The following is a 17,588-nucleotide window of genomic DNA, read 5'->3' on the forward strand; positions in this document are numbered from 1 at the left end:
TGTGTTTTCAACAAATTTAATAAGGCAAGAAATGATAGATAAGAGTACAAAAAAGCATTTGTACAGCTACTACTGACTCTTGATAAGAACATAACAAGGTGACAAGCCATACATATTTTATATGAATTCACATAATACAAGTATATACAGACTGAACATTGTTAAATAAAACAATCTACATACCTGTCCTTGCAAGGACAGACCGTCTTTCTGTCAAGGACCATGTATCAAATACCAGAAACAAACACCAACAATAACTTCCAGGTACAAGTGTTAATGCTTTTTCATCTATTATTATCTTACAGGAGTGAGCTGTGTGTTAACACTACTTTCAACAGTATTCCAGTTCTATCACAGGGTGTCAGCTTAATGTGGGAGGAAAGTCTGCAGTGATGCAGGTCTCAGACGTTTACAACTTTGGTAAAACCCACGTGGACGGGTATGGTGCTGACAAACCTGGAAACATAATCTGTTCGAACCAGGATTCAAACCCACATATAGCGTGCCCAAGGGACAATTCTCTGCACATTGAATTGCGATGTCTTAGACAACTCGGCCACTTGTGCTTCCCATTATCTTACAGGCGATGATTTGATGAAGCAGTGTTTAATTCAAAGAAAATATGAATGCCCAAGTTCTGTAAAATGGTAAACAGATTGTTATCATGGTTACTTACCAATACTAAACTAAAATGAACTACTAATATTAACTGTGTCTAATTTTGGGAAAGACTCATTTAAATTTAAAAATCCAACAGCCCATGATTCAGAAACAATGTCAGAAAGTTTTGGTTTGGGGTATTTGAAACATGGCCACATCGTTATGTACAACCTAATTAATCCCTCCCGCAGGTTTACACAATCCCGAGTCAATATATATAAATATACATCCCGTGCAAAGCTTGTCAAGAAAATTCAACCAAAATACTTTTCTGGTGATACAAAAAAAAAAAAAACACACCCCAAAAACGAATTTGTCATTCAACTATCAGGGTATATGTTACAGAAACCGATGGCAACAGTTGATATGCATATGAGAAGGATACAGAAATGATGAGTGTTATAATGTAAGAGGTGAAAAGATCAACATCACAGTTCCTCGGAATCTCTGCAATTACCATGGTTACACAGGCATGCCCTTCGTAAGGTCCACACACCAGCTAAACAGCAATGTACATCATGTATATAACATGTCCATCATCATCATCATCATCATCATCATCATCATGAAGACACATGCCTCCAGTAGTGAGACTTATTAATCATGCTTGCTTAACAAATGTCCTCCAATGCTACTTTGAAGCCTCCTGTCTGGTACGTGGTTTGTGACGATTCTCATTTCATTGTAATACTGTTGCTTTTGGAAATCGACACTTCAATTTAATTTCAGATAATGATTCCCACCTCTCCTTTCAGTCCTTATAGAAATCACATGTCTTATGTTGAATTCCATTTGATTTTACAAGTAATCATGGAATTAAAGATGAGCATCTGCAAGCATGACTTTCTCACCATTGTCACCAATCGTTGTCGTTTGTGGTTGAGATCACTTTATCCATATCCTTTCTACAGAGAAATCACACATGCAAGTCTTATTTGCAAAAGCAAAGATCCAGAGTGGTTTCTAGAACAAATGTTCTTCTTGCTGGTTTTCCTACACTTCGTGAAGACAACCACAATCATCTTCCACTGTCTTCCATTAAGAGTCAACCATAGACATGCTGCCTTGTAGATTAGCTACCATTGCAAAGGTGGGTTAATCAAGATAAATGTTTTCTTCAATGGTGCAAAATCAAAATGGCAATTGTTTTTCACACATATCTACGGAACAACATTTGCTTTGCAAACAATATACTTGATAAGCAGCAAGGATATCCTTTGTTGCCACATATCGAACTCGTTCCTTTCTGATTTCGCCAGTGTGCACATCAAAAGCAAACTGCTAATTGAAATTTCAGTTGCCGTCTTTTATAGTGGAAAGAAACCAGGTCATTCCTGCATTGCTATTTGGTAGCCAGTAGCCAGTAGCCACTGCAGTGACAGAGCATCATCCTGTCCCACAACCTTCCATCGACACATGGTCCTGTGTAGAAACTCTTCCAGATGTCTTTGATCATTGTCGAGTGGGAATAAAATATATATAACTGAACACACTAAAACACCTTCAGTAGCCTTTTTCATAAAGTAATACTAGCACAAAATAACAACCTATAACGGAAGACATACATCATGGTAACAAAGTGATTTTCTCATTGAGATATTAGAAAAGGATAAACCCAAAGTTTACCAAAATTCTGGTTGAACGTTAAACATGTTTAAAAGATTTTTAAAAAAATTCTGTTCTGTTAGTGAGTGAATTGGGTTTAATGCTGCTTTGAACAGTATTCCAGTCATATCAAGGAGTGTCAACTTAATGTGTGAGGAAAGCCTGAAGTGATGCAGGTCTTAGACATTAACCACTTTAGCGAAACCCACGAGCACGAGTATGGTGCTGACAAACCTAGAAACATAATCAGGGTGAACTGGGATTCAAACCCTCCGTCATAGGTTTCTGGCACGCCCAGGGGGAGTAACTCTGCACAACAAATTGCGGCACCTTAAATGACTGAGCAACCATGACCCACTTTTCCCTAAATCAACAGCTTGCCAATTTCACTGCACTCATGATGGAATGATTCATTAAACTTTGCTAACAATGCAACATAACAAATATGTAACTTGCTATGGAAAAAAAAAGGTGCAATCCAATATCAACATGATCAAATAATAAAATGGAAAGAGTAAATGAAATTGAAAGAACAAAGGCAAAAGAATCAGAGATAAGGCAGGAACAGTAAATGACAGTTAAAAAGAAATCTAGCACATTAATCAATCATCATCAATCATTGTCAAGACTAAATCATTTTAGTTGTGAACCTCTCTACAACATATACACTGGGTTCAACATGGTTAATACAGTCATGTCTGTGAGACAAGAAAAAGAAATAATTATTTGATTGGTGAAATGGTTGAGGATACTGATAAGAAATTGGATTGAAGATGTTCATGTTGAGTATTCATTATCACTCACAAAACAAGGACATTGGCAAACCTTCTGTACCCAAAGCATCAGGCAATACTGTCAGATAACAGTACTCCGAAGCTTAAGCATTTTAAGCAAAAGTTCTTGAAAAGAAAACAGAATTCAAAGAAACAGAGAATATCTGCAGCCAATGCCATATTGTTTACATCCCAACATCGTCCCTGAAAACAAAGAAACAAAGAGTGAATACACTGGGAAATGTACCTACAGTAAACTACGGTCATAACCAACTCAATAGGACCACTAATTTTAGTTCGTTATAACCGTAGTTTGTTATAAGCATGTATACAGAATATATACAGCATATAGCATACAGCAAATAGACGGGACCAAAAAACATTTCATTATATCCGTCAGTTTGTTATAAGTGTGTTCGTTATTAACATACTTTACTGTAATTTTACAGGGATCTTTCTAGACCTGCTCTGAGGCAGATATTTGGAGCTAAGTCTGGAGCAAATTTTCCCCAAATTGGAATAACAAATTTTCCAATTCCTGTTATATATTAAGAACTAATGTTATGGCTTTGAAGAAATGACTTGTATTTCACTGATACGATTTGAGCACAATAATTACCTTTTCCTCCAAATTGCCTGTTGTGGGCACCTAGTTTGGAATCCTGGATAAATCTCTGTATTACCGATTGTGACAAACAAACTGAGCGACATAGTGAGTGAGTTTGATTTTACGCCGCTTTTAGCAATATTCCAGAAATATCACGGGAGGGGACACTAGAAATGGGCTTCACACATTGTACCAATGTCAAGAATCGAACTCGGGTCGAACGCTTTAACCACTAAGCTACCCGACTGCCCCTGAGCGACATAGAAAACAGAAAGTATAACATAATGAAGGCACTTGATGCATGCTTCAGTGCTTTTACATTGGGATCTCTAGTCGAAATGAAAAGTCACATTTTCAAGAGGCACACACTGACTGTTAACATTTCCAAAGCATTAAGATTTTGATGACGGTGATCACAAATAGGTGGAGACAATGAAGTGTTGTCCAGATAAGACAATATGCCTATTGGTTAACATGGACAGTGAAAGGGTTAATACTGAAACTAGGACACCTAGTAACCATGGTAACCTACTCTGTCATCATTGTGTCATCAGTCAAGTCCATGCTGACGTCGGTGCCAATACCAGAGTCTCCGTAGGGCACAGAGGCACTGAAACAACAATACACATGCATCACAACTACCCTCAAGCTTAAATCACCAGTGAATGTTCTTTAACACTGCTCTTATATATAACATCAGTATTTAAATATCCCAGCTATATGACAGGGTCTGGACCAGACTAACCAGTGACTGACATCATGAGCAACAATTCATGCCAGTTTCCATCGGCGACATCAACAAGTCTAACCACCCAATCCACTCTTGTGGGCTATAAAAAGTCTGGAATACTGGAGACCAATTCTTCCCTCAAACCTACAGGGTTAGGTCTCGATTATTTCAAAAGGGAGTCGTCATGTTTTTTTTGTATAGGCATGAAACTTAATTATAGGGGTGACAAAAAAAAAATATCACCTATTTCCTAAAATCATTTCACATAGGTGTTATGCCCAAACCATTACTTTTCTTCAAGACAATAGTATCTTCATAGACACTCAAATTAAAGGGGGGACAACTAGTAGTGTAAATTATCTCCCTTATATCATAAATTCCAATACCAAATCTCAATTTGTACATCCTTCTATGATCTAGTCAATCAGCATTCAAAAGCGGTAGAAACTTAGGGTTTTAGTCCACTAGTCCTAATGATGATAACATATAGCCAAACCCTAAAACATGGCAAATTTCTACTTGTCCTTATGATACTTTAACTATTGGGCAGTTTGGCAAGGACTACAGGACCAGTGCCAATTTCTAAAGCTGTTCAATGTATGGGTTTAATATTCCCTTGAAATGTTCTCCAAAGCCATAAAGTGTATTTTCAAAGACATATTTTAAGATGCTTCGCTAAAAGATCAGAGGCACCACCTGCACTTTATTCTGCGATAAGGTACACGTTTTGAGTTAAGTCATCATGGGGTAACGTCTTGATACTGTTCAAATTACGTCACCGTGATCTATCGTTTCCTTGGTACCATCGATCTTTCATTATTGTCATCCACATCAGCTATCGACAACACAGTGTACGGTAGAAGGTGTAAAACATTGTATTTTCACGTAAAAAAGATGTTCACCTGGTAGCTCTACATGTGAAAAACACAATCCTCTTCATCTTTCTGTTGTAGAAGAAGTAATTGAAAGACCATATACAGCCCTCTTCTCCATATGGATCGGACGCAAGGTCTGGGTTGTAGCTGAACGGGGATGAAAGTGAGGTATTAGCATGATAAGTCTTGTACAATCATCAGTACTTCACGTTTGAATACACCAACGTGAATACCTTCAGCCAACAACAGAGTGACATGTTTCTAGTCAAGGAATGAAATGGGTCAGTGTATTTAGCCCATGGGAGTGAGTTTGGTTTTACGGCGCTTTTAGCAATATTCCAGCAATTCCGAGACGAAGGACACCAGAAAATGGACTTCACACATTGTACCCATGTCAGGATTCGAACCCAGGTCTTCCGCGTGACGACTGAACGCACCCGACTGCCCCAGGTATTAGGGGAATGTAGTATATACACAGATATAATTTCCGATGACGTCAACTATGGTTCCAAAAGTGTCATAAAGGTCTTCCTCAAATTATCTGTGAGTAAAATTTGAGTTATATATACAAAAGCATTAAAAAATGCATTCACAAAAACACTGTCTCATTCCTTGCAAAAGAACTTCCAGCTATGATTATGGTTAATAAGTAACACGCCATACTTTTGCAGTTTTTTGTCATCTATATGTATCACTCAGAGGCTGGGTTACCTGTACACATCACAGTCCTGCAGGTTGATTTCTTCCTCAATAGCTGCCCATAAGTGAGGTTTCAGAGCACCAAATGTGTCTCCCGCAGAGGCAAACAGCTGACTGTCGATACCATTCACCACAAACTGTAACAACAAATGAAGATGCAACACCACATCTAGCAGGGACAGACATAGTTTTACAAGTGTGTCAGAGGTAATTCATATAGATGTTTAGCTGCACCTTCAAAATTAAAGTGTGCCAACTTAACAGTTGGTTTAATGGACACTTCACTGAGGAAGCTAATATTTTTAGACTAGTATTTCTTTTTCAGTCATTGTTGGTAGGCATATTTAGATAATTATGTGTACAATTATAGGCAACAAAATGCAATGTTGTGGATACTACAATATTCAAAGGAGAGAGAGGGAGAGGGAGAGGGTTGGTTGGTTGGTTGGTTGGTTTGTTGTTTAACGCCGCACTCAGCAATATTCCAGCTATATGATGGCGGTCTGTAAATAATCGAGTCTGGACCAGACAATCCAGTGATTATTATCATGAGCATCGACCCACGCAATTGGTATCAATGACATGCATCAACCAAGTCAGCAAGCCTGACCACCCGATCCCGTTAGTCGCCTTTTACGACAAGCATAGTCACCTTTTACGGCAAACAGAGAGAGAGAGAGAGAGCACTGTACCTGTGGACTCGGCTCTCTACTGAACTCATCACTCTTGGCATTACTGAAGTCATAGTCTGGGTTGAAGGAAGCATTCAGCGTGGAGATGAGGTAAAATAGGGTCTTCGTGGATATCGTATCACAGAGATAGCTCTCACCCTCGTAGCTGTGGCTGTACTGTCTGAAATATACAAGTCACTGTATTCACTGTACTCGTAGTGGAGACTGAACAGCCACTAGGGAAAGAGACCTGGGAGGTTTCAAATATTAACATACTAGCAATGTTCAAAACTAGCATGTAAAACACTTAAAGTTTAAAGAGAGTCTAACTTTCAAATACTACACTAACAGTATATTCCCGAGGCAAAAAAACCCTGCAAAAGTCCAGTTTCCACCCTTGCTGAACTAGGCTGGAATTTCATAGTTACATTTTGACTGGACATGCTGGACTAATGAGTCGATGTATAGTCCAATCAAAATCCTGCAACAAACTAGACATCCAGTTTGTAAACAACATGGATTTCAACGTGCAGATTTCTGTCGAATGCACGATTTGCATAGCATGGGTACTGTCAACTGGGCATCAACAGATATTTTCTAAATCTTTTCATGTTTTTAATCAAGGTGCTCAAATGATTTGATGCAACTTGCGAGGTAAAACCCATTTTATTACAACATAGATCTTGATTATCGATCAGATCGTCTTGACTGACCATCTTGTTTAAAGCAAATGCAAGTGATATTTGGTGGAATCTGATTGGTAAGTAGGAGGGACACAAGTCGTAACAGCCACTGGTGGCACTACGATTGAGCCACGAAATTCCAGCGTAGTTCTGCAAGAGTGGAAACTGTATGTTTGTAGTCAGTTAACACCCTTGCCTCGGGAAGCTGCACTAACAGTAGAAAATCACGAGGACCAGGACCCCTTCATTTTCAATACCTGTATCAAAATGACTTTACAATTGTGTGTAATGGTATGGACTGTGTCTAATGTTTTGAGCAAGTTGATGAAAAAAGGAATCACAGAAAATAATCTTTTAAACAAAGCATATCAAAACAGAGATTATTCAACTTTATTTTCACGCATCAGAGCTATAGATAAGCAGCGTATTTGCGTAAAATTTTCAAAACCCAAATGCTTTCAATTAACTTTTGTACAGAAATACATGCATTAAATGAAAAACTCAAATAGTATAAAAACAGCTTGCGTAAATACCCAATGAAGCTTTTACATCATGCGTACAAAGGGGCTAATTTCCGAAACACAATTACAAGCTAGTTCCCTTTCCAAATCAAGCATATATATTTAGAACAGTTATATGCATCTAATTCATTATTTCATTTTTTTTTTAAATCTTAAAATGTTCACTAAATTTGGGAAAATCCCAATAGAGTGATGAATAGGTGAGTGAAAAAATATTGGTTATCAAATGAAAAATATAATAACCCATTTAAAATAGAAACCCTAGAGTAAAAACTCAATTGCTCAAAAAGTCATCTGGAGCTCTGACACATGATAGATTATAATGTCCAAGAGACCTTTGGGAACTTTTTGCTCAGTCAAATTTCACATTAAATTCTGCTACACGAAGTACACATCCCAATGTGAGCTGGACATGGCTGACCATACGAGGTATCAGCTTGACCCAGAGCTTATGTCCAGCAACACCTGCCTGTGCCTCAGGCAAACAAGATAATCCTGTGCCTGAAGCAACCAATGTTTTTTGAGGCCCATAACCTCTCGACCCAAGCTGCAGGATATGTTATAAAGGTTAGATAAATTCAAAACAATTTGAATTGAGAAATTTGTAAAAAAAGTTGTAAATGTAATTTTTAATATATCAGTAATGATTATCACTCATGGCTCGATAAAGCTATGTAAAACATGACATGCAAGTTACTGCAACCTAATATTGAGTGGGAGTGAGTTAAGATTTTTGGTCACATCAGCAATAATGAAAAGTGCAACCTAATATTATGTCTTGTAAAATATATGCCACGCCTCTTGTGCAACTTTCAGAGAGAATATGTAAATATTGTATTTTACCAAATGATGTACAGGCTAATATGATTGAAAATAAATTTTATTTTTTAATTCAACGTTACTTTTATGATGATTTGCGTTTCAATCTTTTTAATGCAGCATATAAAATAATCCTTGGTCCTCGGTTTTATAACATTAATGACGAAGATAAATTTGTATATACAATGAACGAAAGTAAAATACAATGCCTTTTAGCCTTTTTTAAATGTTTCGAAGAAGGCAAATCTTGTAATCTTTATTTTATACAACCAAGATTTTTTTCATTTTTTAAATTTTTATTTATTTATTTATTTATTTTTATTGTATAATTTGATTATAGTATCTCAGATGCCAATTTGTGGCTCAACACATTTATATGTATATATCATGTATATGTTACATGTTCAAGTGTGTGTGACACTTAAATAAACAACTTACAACTACTACAAAACAAATTTCAAATCTGTGTCTGACTATTAGTGACTAACCCTGACTTTTCCACACAACGACTATCTCTGAACCCTCAATACATGTAAGCTTTATGTATCATACTGCATCATTAATCCTTGTGTTGTATTATTTGGCACGCTTTTTTGGGATTTTCATCAAACTGTGGGTACTTCAAGATGTCTGGGGCAACTACATTTTCATGACAACATGCACCTGGTGCAAATCAAATCAAGTTCCTTAATTTGAACCCTGTAAGGTTGCAAACAAACAAGAATTATAAGATAAGTGCCCTTGTTCAAACCATATGTTGTTAAAAATTTATTATTTATTCAAAGATCCGTTGATATTATACCTAGGAGAAGGCCCCGTGAAATGTGTCACTTGTGCCAAATCATTTGGATGTTTCGCAGTAAAACATGTTTAAATTTATACCATGTGCAGCAGAAAACCTCACAACTGCTCAGTTTTCAAGAAACTCCTTACTTTCTAACACCGAGTACTACATGTGTATACCATAACTATTTATTATTTCCATGTCAGCTAAGTCTGCGTTTTTTAGCCTAAAGCACAAGTCTAGTCAAATTTCTCTCTGGCTTATAACATGATTTATAAGTTGACTAATTATACCTCATAAGTTAACAAAAAAATTAAATAATTCTATCAGATGAGTCCAGTGTAATTGCCAGAATGTTTATTGTCATCTCGCTCAACTAAGTAAACAAACATGGCCATAAGCAGGATGGTATTGATAGACAGGAAAGATGACTTTCTAAGTTTTTATCATTCCCTAACAATTCTATTTTACCATGTTCACTTTTAAATTAAATTAAAATAAGTTGCGCATAGACCATGATTGATCTAGTCAATTGCTCCCGTGAAGAGATAGGTTTTGAGTGTCTTTTAAAGTTTGTCGGATTTTCTGTTTCTCAGATTTTCTGTAGGAGATTGTTCCACAGCAAAGGGTTAGCATGTTGAAATGACCTATTGCCATATGTTTTGGTACGTGACTTTGGCACCACTAGCAGCAAGCAGATGTTGATCTTTTGATCGGAGAGAATGTGCAGGCTTGTATAGTACTATCGGTTCCTATAAGTATGCAGGAGCCAAACCATGCATTGCCTTGAAAACCAGAGTGAGTAGTTTAAATTGATATTCCAGCTCTTTGACAGTGGTTCTCTAAATAATCAAGTTATTGATATAAATGCTGTACCTGCTGAGATGAATAAAGAGGGAAAATAAAAAAAATAAAAAAAATAAATAAAAAAAAGTTATTGATTTTGTGAGCAACGATGCATGCTGTCGCGTCAGAGTATGTTGACATGCTACCGAAAAGGCACCATTTGGCTGCCTCTTATGACAGCATAGGTTGCTAGAAGCACTTGTAACTCTGCTGATGGTATTGGTACCTGACAGGGCTGTGTGACAGAGTGCTCTGTGGCGGTGACAAGGCCTGGAGGCCACCTGTAGCATTGCCTCCTTCATTTGCCTCACTTGACAAGAGCTTGAACAAACGTTTGTCATTCCCTGCCATCTTACAGGAGTAGCTCTCAATCCTGTAAAAAAGAGGTATACAATATTTACCATTGTTGGTTGTTTGGTTTGTTGTTTAACGCCGCACTCAGCAATATTCCAGCTATATGATGGCGGTCTGTAAATAACCGAGTCTGGACCAGACAATCCAGTGATTGATATCATGAGCATCGATCCACGCAATTGGGATTGATGACATGCATCAACCAAGTCAGCGAGCCTGACCACCCGATCCCGTTAGTCGCCTTTAACGACAAGCATAGTCACCTTTTACGACAAGCATGGGTTGCTGAAGACCTATTCTACCCCGGAATCTTCACGGGTCTTACCATTGTTCACCCAAAAGGCTTGTCATACACACATCACGCGCACACTGGCACACAAGATATTATCAAGAGTATCTACCAATTGTCTTCTCACATTATGTACATGATTAGATTTGTTTTCTTCCTAATTAATCATGTTAATGACACACTCAGCAATATTACAGCTAAATGACAGCAGCCTGTAAATAATCAAGTCTGTAGCAGACAATCCAGTGACTGAAAATTATTGTGAGCAACGTTCCATGCTGTTGGGTACATTGCCAAGTAACCAACCAAGTCATCGAGTCTGACCACCTGGTCCCACTAGCACAAAGGGATCTCAACACTAAGACTATCATAAGCCTATGTTAAAGTATAGGAGTTACAATCACCTTAGCACTGATATCACTTTGTGCAAGTGGGCCCTGGGCCCCATTCGACAAAGCAATCGTAGTGCTAAGATGATCTTTACTCCCATACCTTAGGCTTATGATAGTGTTAGCACTGAGATCCCTTTGTGCAAGTGGGCCCTGGGCCCAATTCAACAAAGCAATCGTACTGCTAAGATGATCTTAACTCCCATATCTTAGGCTTAAATAGGCTTACGATAGTCTTAGTGCTATGATCACTTTGTGGAATGGGTCCCTGGACAATTTTATCGCCTCTTACGACTAGCATAGGCTGCTAGGTACCTATTTTAAACCAGAATCACCACAGGGATATTTGTTTAATGTTCAATCTGAAATCGACCTGTGAAGATCCAAGTTAGAAAAGGTCTTGAGCAACCCATGCATGTTGTAAAAGGCGGCTATGCTCATCATAAAGAGGCGACCAATGGGATCGGGTGGTCAGGCTCCCTGATTTGGTTGATGCATGTCATTGTATCCCAATTGCATAGATCGATGCTCATGATGGCAATCACTGGATGGTGTGGTCCAGATCTTATTATTAACCATTTGTTATTGTTAACAGACCGCCGTCATGTCTCTAGAACATTACTGAGTGCAGCATTAACAACAAATAAACAATCAACAAAATCAGTTTGAAACAATATGATCATGATATAGGGGCATACCTTTAGCATTGTTTAGAATACAGTGCCACAAAACTTTTCACACAATACCCCATGACGTAATTTGTTGCATTTTGTTTTCAGATACACAGTAAAACAATGCCCTGTGACCATGGTGACATCATAGGTCATTGAGTGAGCATAAGCTCCTCTCAGTGATCTATCATCTCTAAATGTAGTGTCACTGAACATGCTGAATAAGTACAGCTATGTTGGGGGGTTTTCAATATTTCCTTATGACATATAGCCTGCAGCATATGAATGCATCTTAATTTTGAAAATATATTCTTTTCCTGTTTCAACTTAATTCATGTAGACAAATGTATTAGAAATAGGAACTAATATTGGCACTAGTCTTATAGTCCTTGCTAAACTCCTTAACAGTTAAGGTATCATAAGGACTAGTAGAAATTTGCCCTTTGTAAGGGTTTTGCTATGTGTTATCATCACAAGGACTGTTAGTTTCTACCACTGATATGCATATTTTACTTTTGTTGATTTGGTACTTTTCATAATTCTGCACAAGAACGCAGTTAAATCAATATTTATTTACTGACAATGCACACATCAAAAATGTTGCCGGTCCAAACACTATCTATCAACTGTAATTTTTAATGACAAGGAGATGAAGCTTTACCATGTTTACCACCTGCATAGGCCCCTGGGGTCTAAAGGGGTTGTGCTCCCTTATCATTAGAGTGTTCCCTCCCACACGTTTCAGGGAAGAAATAACCCAAGGAATTATTAAAAACATCTCATTCAGGTGTACTCGAGATTTTAATGTCTGACGCCTAGAGCCATTTGCAAGAAAGAGGTTCATTCCTCACCACTTCGTACCAGATTACGGAATGGGACAAGTGTGCCAAAGGGCATCCGAACAACTTGTGTGTGTCTGTAGCCTTAAGTCATCAGAAACCCTGCTTACCCGTCCGTAAGTGTCCATCACCTATTGGATCCTTTCTGTTCAGATCCCTAATGTCTTAGGCATGACTAGGTAAATTTGCACTAAGTGTAACAGTGTGGATGTTACTCAGTCAGACTATCGGGTTAACAATGCGAGTTTGCGAGTTTGAGTTATTTTTCAGGCAAGCTATCAAAAAAGTGATAAGTGGATTACCATCATGAGCATCAAACAGAGGAAAGTTCAAATATTGATAACCCATTGTCACTGTTGCAGTGCTGTGTGAGAAATACATTAAAGCTACATCATTGATAAATGAAAGAGAGAAAAACAAAAGTGTCAACAATGTCTGAAAATACATGCTGAATTATGAATTTAACTGGAACAGGAAAATATTGACAGCAAGACCCAACTGAGATTGTGTCAACATCATAACTTGATCAACAGGTAACTCTGATTGACATTTCAATCAGTTTTTCACACAATTATCCAAACATGTAACATCTGTGTATATTAATGTTTAAATACTTCATGTGAGAAGAGATGAGCCATGTTTATTTATAAAGATGACCTTGACCTTACCTTCCATCAATTCTACAATTCTCGAGCTCAATTGCAAGAGCCGAATTGACCGCTTCAAATCTTGAATTTTCTAACAACTTCATGGTTGTCAATTTTAGCACATCCAATCACAAACAGAAATTGTGTTAAAGTATTTGTCGAAATTTACCAATAAGAACTAGTCCTTTCACTTCCTTCGGTCGATTGTGAAATCCCAAAGGACAATAACAAACACAAATCTCTTCCTGTTTAACAACACAAGTGACAGGGCGTAAGGTGTAATAAGTTCGTTATACTAAAACACGGCGGTAGTGTAGAAAGTTTGTGTTTGCTTCTGTCAAGGACAACTTGTTCTGTTGATGAATCTTCGACGAATTTCATGTCCTTTTCTTCAAGTGTATAGTCAACAGCCATGGGAAATCAGCTGTCAAACCCCGATGTGAAAACCTCCGTTTCGCTCCCAATAATGCTTTTGTCGACAATGTTGAAGGACTCCGAGAAGGTTGATTGCCCTGACAGTCCTGTAGACTGTACAATTAACACAGGTTATCCGTCAATCAACACTGAATTCGTCTTGTTCTGCAAAATAAACAATCTAGTTTCTAAATATACTTCTTCGAAGTCGTTTTGGATTTAGATCATATCCCACAATGCCCTACGATAAAATATTTGCGCATGCGCATAACGCCTAAATTTGTTTTTGTTTTGGGAATGACGATAAAGCGAACGGTGATTCACATATGTAACTTATTCCATATCACAAGTAATCATAATATATCGAACATTTTGAACAATACATTATATTTGCATAAACATAAGAAAATAACACATATTTTATGGAATATAACATGATACCTGATACCGAAACACATTTTGTTGCTCTTAGCCCCTTTTTTTTATGTTACTCGGTATGGGCGGGATTTAAAAAAAAGGAGGGAGGAGGGTCCATTTGGGCCATTTATAACTTCGGGGGTAGGGGCGGGGGTCCACCCAACAAATCAGCCACTGTTCGGGACCATGTTGCACAATTTTAGAGCTATAAATGTGTGTTTACATGTCCCTATTGTTGAAGGGGGAAATGTGTCACCTCCGGAAAATCATTGATATATGCTTTAAAAGAAGAAAACTATTTATTTTTAAATTAAAGCGGAATAATTTAGCTGTTATAAAAATGACATCCTTCCAACAGTCCTACTCCTATTGTTTTGACATGAGTTTATCACACGAGTGCTAAAATATGTCCTAATTAGCAAGTGTTGTAACAGCTATCAACACCAAGTACCTAATGAGCTAATTGTTAATAGGGGTGTCACCGACATTTACAGCAGGGTAATTAAAGTCATTCAAGCGTGACACTGACACGGTGCACCTGCCTTGTGTCTTAACTGGAAGAGACTGAACTGAACTTTATTTTACACTCAGGACGCTATCAGCGGCATAAGATCTTAAGAGGAACAATATCAATGCAATATCACACACACGTGCATGTAAATATGGGTTAAATACCAAACTATGCAAAGCAGTGAGTGAGTTCACAATATACGTGCAAATAAATAGGGAGAAAGTTACTTTAAAAGTTAAACACTGACATGATGATTTGACAAAATTTGGACATTTATATATATTTATTGGGTCTAATGTAAACATGTGTAAAAAAAATGTTCTTTCGGGTTTTTTAAGATAGACAAATAATGGAAGTCACCACCTTTGTATGTCAGATAGTTTGGAAAGTGGACAAATGTTTAATTTAATTTTCACAATGTATTGGAATCTTCTGTGAAGAAAATTGTGTGAATAATTATTACTGAAATGTAGGGAGTCTATAGAAATAAATATTTTCTATTCAGACTTACCCAACAGAGTAAAAACAACAACGCTATATGCTTACAGAATTTATTTTTTTTACACTTTCATGTACAGTGTATAAAATCATGATAGCATAGGTAAAACTAGCAAAGTCCAGCCTCATTAAGCTTACGAGACACAAATGTACACAAAACATCAAGTATTATTAAAATAATATATTAACATATATACTCATAAAATTATTGAACTAAAGTATACGTAGTTAAACATAGTTAAAAAGTAACTTACGAGAATAATGAAGACTTTTTTTATTCACAATAAAACCCATTGTCAAACTTACGAAGACTTACGGACTACCTTTTCCGAGTGAATGAACTTTTAAAATCCCAATAGTCAATATCAATGTCCTTCTTCTTCTTGTGCGACGCTGGCAATTGTTTCGTCATTACCTCAGCTGCATATAATTATCAATCGGGATATGCGTGTTTTTAAGAGTAATTTTACTGACTGAATCAGGGAATAAAAATGGGTCTTACATAGACTCCCTAGTCAAAAGTCAATACTCATAAATCATATTATTGTATTTTGTATAAAAATATTATTGGTAGCGCATTGTAACATATTCGAGCCACGTACAACGGTGTACACCTACAGAGACTGTAAAAGAACGAAATTCTATATTGACTCAAATGTCAGACTACATATTTCCAAAATAGTAATTGATTTACTTTTTTTTGTCAAAAACATTCATTCATGTTAAACCAGAGTGGATAAATTGAAATAAATACTTGATCATTAGTAAGAACTATATGATGAATTACTGATATCTGAAAATACAGGTAAAGAGTGTGGGAGTCGTGCTGAATGTACGAAAAGAGTGCATTTTGGGGCGGTCAGATTGTAGTATATTTGGCCGCCGCCCCCTACCCCAATTTTATGTAACATTTTTTCATGACCCTCCCCTTCCCTATAATGAATTACCAGCCCTAAATAATGTTCAAATATATTATTTTTTATGTGAAGAAATAGAACTGTAATTTTTTCGTACCCCCATCTCACCCAACCCCTCTAAAAAAATATCAACAGGACTAGCAATGATACGCTGTGACGTCACTATTGTCATTAAACATTACGCCGAGAATGATGCGTGTTTTACGCCGACAACAGTCTTGTACAACGCACGTATGACTTCAAAAATGTTATAGAGCGCATGAAACAATATTACGCACTTTGAATTATTATGATATCCGCATGGATAATATATATTTAAAAATTATCGTTTTTCACAATTTCATTTACAACATACCGTTTATAAATGATTACACGAATTAAATAATTTTGATTTTTGTTTCTTTGCGGTTTTCAACATCTCATCAGCAATCAACAGCCTTCCCTATCTATAGCTGAAATATTGCTGAGTGCGGCGTTAAACAAACCAATCCAAGGGCAGATAACTCTGATCGCCTTCATGACCTTTATAGCCAAACAAACCCGGAAGCTATCCCAAACTGCATGTCAACGAGATATTACAAGCTTTCTATTTTCAGTTCGCAATGTCTAACGAAGTTTCTAGGAAGAGTCAGCTGTAACCTAACGTCTCACACGAGTAGGGGTTATATTTGAACCTATTTCTTGTATGTCAGGAGGCAATAGTAAAGATTAGTGTCACCATTAGAAGTTAAAAAGTTACAAGACGTTCAGAGCCCTGCAATGGTATGACCGTGGACGTGAGTCATACCCGCCCAACCACCAGTATCTGTAAGTTTCGGGTTTTCCCAATAACCAGTCTTAACCTGTAAAAAGTCATATTGGTGAGAATAGTTGACACGAGTGACTTGCCAAGTTGGGCAGCCATAGGTGAAACAGATTTATGATAAAGATTTGTAATATTAGTATTGTTGGTCTTATATTCAGTAGTTGTTTAAATCTATACAGATCTATATATATCACACAAGGACACCTTTATTACTTTCACTTCCATATTATCAGTATTGTAATAATCAGTTTGATTTTGCTGGTCTAATAGCAGTAAAGACGTCGACTTGTTCATGATCTGAAGAACTTTTGATTGGACATTCTTCTATATCATTACCAAATTTTGAAACAATCTTCAGGATATTTGCAATGACAATGCATTGTCAATCATCTGAGAAAATGAACACATCTTAAGCTGAGTAAGTGAAATTTTAATTACCTCTGAATCTATTCAGCTGCTTAAGCAGAGAACCTGTTAAGATCCGGGTTAGAATTGTTCTTCAGCAACCCATGCTTGTCGTAAAAGGCGCCTATGCTTGTCGTAAGAGACAACTAATGGGATCGG

General features: G+C 37.1%; 2 protein-coding genes across 7 annotated transcripts in view; one reads left to right on the top strand and one right to left on the bottom strand.

Annotated features, from left to right (window-relative positions):
* Positions 1–14,112, bottom strand: LOC124118770 (repressor of RNA polymerase III transcription MAF1 homolog). The gene is made up of 7 exons (XM_046481032.2): positions 13,484–14,112; positions 10,500–10,646; positions 6,642–6,801; positions 5,962–6,086; positions 5,278–5,397; positions 4,178–4,255; positions 1–3,242 (listed from the first exon to the last, which is right to left on the bottom strand). Exons 1-7 carry the CDS (start codon positions 13,564–13,566, stop codon positions 3,224–3,226), a joined length of 732 nt encoding a protein of 243 aa, XP_046336988.1. The 5' UTR covers positions 13,567–14,112; the 3' UTR covers positions 1–3,223.
* Positions 14,113–16,754: 2,642 nt separating this feature from the next.
* Positions 16,755–17,588, top strand: part of LOC124113148 (ranBP-type and C3HC4-type zinc finger-containing protein 1-like) — a 58,134-nt gene continuing 57,300 nt past the window's right edge. For 3 of the 6 annotated variants that reach the window (XM_048397785.1, XM_048397783.1, XM_048397784.1), the window contains exon 1: positions 16,765–17,026. The gene's annotated coding sequence lies outside the window, so the exon portion shown is untranslated. Of the gene's footprint in view, positions 17,027–17,059; positions 17,443–17,588 lie in introns of those variants that run through there. The other 3 variants (XM_048397786.1, XM_048397782.1, XM_048397787.1) reach the window with 3 other exon arrangements.

The sequence above is a fragment of the Haliotis rufescens genome, unplaced genomic scaffold, assembly GCF_023055435.1.
Source record: "Haliotis rufescens isolate VD_foot unplaced genomic scaffold, xgHalRufe1.0.p SCAF_17, whole genome shotgun sequence".
Taxonomy (NCBI): domain Eukaryota; kingdom Metazoa; phylum Mollusca; class Gastropoda; order Lepetellida; family Haliotidae; genus Haliotis; species Haliotis rufescens.